At 36.8% G+C, this 3368-nt stretch overlaps 1 protein-coding gene across 1 annotated transcript; it reads right to left on the reverse strand.

Annotated features, from left to right (window-relative positions):
- Window positions 1-1001: 1001 nt before the first annotated feature.
- LOC143595007 (expansin-A4-like) lies at window positions 1002-2560 on the reverse strand. Its single transcript, XM_077074166.1, has 3 exons — window positions 2396-2560; window positions 1909-2227; window positions 1002-1637 (listed from the first exon to the last, which is right to left on the reverse strand). Exons 1-3 carry the CDS (start codon window positions 2538-2540, stop codon window positions 1328-1330), a joined length of 774 nt encoding a protein of 257 aa, XP_076930281.1. The 5' UTR covers window positions 2541-2560; the 3' UTR covers window positions 1002-1327.
- Window positions 2561-3368: the final 808 nt, after the last annotated feature.

Below are 3368 nucleotides of genomic sequence, written 5' to 3' on the forward strand. Positions count from 1 at the left end.
CAGGTTTGACTTTAGGTTGACTCGAGGACTTTAAGAAAAAAAAAACGTTATCGAGACTATTAGGATATTAGCAAAACGAACAATATATTATTTACTATGATTTGAATTCGGTTATTGTATAAACAAGTTATGTGACTCTTTGTGTTTTTATGAATTTAAATGAGTTGATTAAATATTGTCACTTAATAGTGTCGTATGCGATGAACAATCGGTTGCGCCCCGACGTTTCCGTCATGGTCGGGGTGTGACAAAAAGGGTATCTCATGCTCACTCTTTTTATCTTTTTCTTTTTGTGTTCAAACAATCTAAAGTGCTCAATCCAAGTGTTGATGTGTAAGTGATCAATGACAGTGTTATCAAAAATCAGCGTTATGAAACAACTACCAACTTTCTTCCAAATACACTTGACCAGCTAAATACGGCTTAGTTGATCGTGCTACCACAACGTTAATTTGAATAACTAGATATTGACCTAAGTTAACTTATGTGGTCCTTTCTTGGATAGAATTTCAAATGGTTCTTTTAGTATAAATTGTTATTTTATCAGTATTAACTACTAATGTATTATATTCTATTTGCATCCCCTAATTCTAACACGGAATGTCAACCATTTGTATTGACTTTGACGCACTATGCCCGACTAACACAGGAACACTATGAAGGAGGAAACCCACAACTGTGGGAAAACTTTCTTCGGTCAGGTTTTAAAACTAAGACGATAAAAATCTCAAGTCTCAACCATCACGTCCCATGCCATTGAAACAGAAGGTTAGTTGCCCTAATGATTAGACAAATAAATAGATGATTTTATGTTTAAAAGTTAATATTCATAAATTCTTACATGCGTATAACTATTTATCACCGCATGCCACGATGATTATGTTTTAAAGTATCCCTACTCACGCCTTACAAGCATGATGGTTAATTCGGCCTTTTAATTTTGCTTATTATATTTAGAACTTTAGAATAACAAATATCATTAACTTTAACCAGATAGCATATAGCCAAAAACAATCCACTAATTAAAACCAACACATCCAACAGTTAAGTTAACAAAATGCCAGTAACTTACAAAAGTAAAGCGATTATACTTATACATATATTCCCTTTAGATCTTTGCTGCGGGCAGCATGTTTTTGAAACCACCTCAGCCTAACAAACAAACCTACGTATCCCCAAAAATTAATAATTTTCCATCCTCCATCTTTTGGCATATTAGCCATTTAGCCCTTGATAAAGAAAAAGTAACAATCCACTAACGATAAAAGTCAACGACAAAAAGGGTAAAAGTGGAAACCAATATTCGCCTTTGATTTAGGATCCTGTTTTACACTCGGAAATTCTTTCCAGTGAAGGTTTGACCAAACTGCCAATGGGCGGGTACGATGTTCCATGAGGTGGATGTGCGTCGGTCACTAGCTGTGACCCTGAATGAGAGTGACTGACCGACAAGAACTGCATTTGACTGCCAGTTTTGTCCCCAGTTACGGCTCATGCTCATCCAGTTAGTCTTTGACCCTTTGACCCAAACCTTTTGTATATCCCCCGCTCCCGCGACGTTACTGATTAAAACCAAGTTGAAGTAACGGAAACCGTTGATTGTGAACCTGATTCCACCCGCCTTTCTACATGGCACCCTATAGTAATAAATCACAAAACATCAAGGTCATTTTCGTCTTTTCCATATTAAACACTTAAGCCAAATTGAATTTAATATTTTAGCTAATAATTATGTATCAATAGTATTTATGTCACTAACTTTAATTTAATCTTTCAAAACAATCTGTAACGTTTCATTCACTACCACAACGAATTACTATTGGCCAATTGCTCATCATTAAATAAATTACAAAATTTTCAAAACTAAATGTTTATTTTGTGTTCCCATTATGTTTTAAGTGTACATACCTGCGATATGAGACCGGTACAATGCCGGCACGGTACTCCGCAATTTTAAGAAACATTGGCATAGCGAGGTCAAAGTGAGTACGAGGAGGGTTACACCAACCGCCATTGTCGCTAGGTTGGGCCCAGTTAGGAGGACAAAAGTTAGTGGCGGTGACAAAGATCGACGGACTGCCGGGATGACACCAACGCGGGTCTTGTGCGCACTTAATTTCAAAGCAAGCACCACAGCTAAAGCCTTTGTTAAACAATGCCGTGCTAAGCGCGGCCGTGTTCACACCGTAACCTTGACTGTAGAGGTTACCGTACCCACAAGCACCTCCTACAAAAATAATAATATAAAAGCGCATTATAATTAAAACCCGAATTAGTGGTACAGTGTTACTTGGTGAAAGGCCGAATGTTCAATTTCTGGCTAGTTTAAAAAATAGTGTAATTTAGGAGCAGTGTAGTTTCCCGTTAAAAAAAAAAAGGTAAAATGTGGGTATACCCATTGTGCCCGAGGCGTCGCTTCCTCCGTAGAATGTAGCATGGGCACTTTGCCAAGAGCCGCCAGCGTAGTTTCCGGGGAGTCTAGCGTCGGCGGTGGAGAGGAGGGAGATGATGGTTAGAAGAATGCCGACGAGAATGCCCATTTTGGTGAGATGGGAGATTATAATTATTAGAGTAATAATGTGAGGGTGTGGAGAGATGCAGGTTGTTTTGGTGGTATTTATGGAGGGAATTGTGGGGGTTGTCAGAAATTAAGTGAATGAGTTTTTACTTTTTAATTTCTATTCCGAGTCAGTTGTCACGTATTCACACCCTAAACAAACTGCCACCGGTAATTGGCGGGTTTAGCTTCCAGAATTTCATTCATTCTTATATAATTTATTATATAATAACTTGGCCATAATTCATGTAACTTTTAATACATTTAAATTATAGGATTTATAATCTTTCATCTAAATGTGTATATGTATAAACACTGTTTGCACATGTAAATGTAGATAACATAATGCGATGACGTCTAAATGACTAGTCATAATAATCTATCGGTTGTTAAGCGTTCTTTGAGTTCAACAATGGGATTAGATGGGCCTATACTCACTTTTTTTATTAAAGGACAATTAGATCACTGACTGGCATTTACTCACTTGCTTAAATGATTGTATTTGTTTATTTGCTCAATTAAATTAAATTTAAACGTTTATGTTCTCTTAGGCATTTCATATTCTACTTTTAGGTTTGTTTGATGACATGAAGTTTGATGAAAAGAAAAAGAAAACAAATACCTAACTCAACATTTTCGTTTTAAAGGGGGAAAAGATCATATATCACACTGGGAGACGATATAAATGTTAAGTACATAATGTTTGTCTAGGAGATTTGGTCCTCGCTTCGGGCGTGAAACCCATGTGTTGTGGCGCTCAATCGATATGAGACTAAAATTTTGAAGCAAGATTATTTTAGTCACCTAAGCC

This window comes from Bidens hawaiensis, unplaced genomic scaffold (genome assembly GCF_021521415.1).
Source record: "Bidens hawaiensis isolate Kalapana, Puna unplaced genomic scaffold, B.hawaiensis_p1.1 tig00044595_1, whole genome shotgun sequence".
Lineage (NCBI taxonomy): Eukaryota > Viridiplantae > Streptophyta > Magnoliopsida > Asterales > Asteraceae > Bidens > Bidens hawaiensis.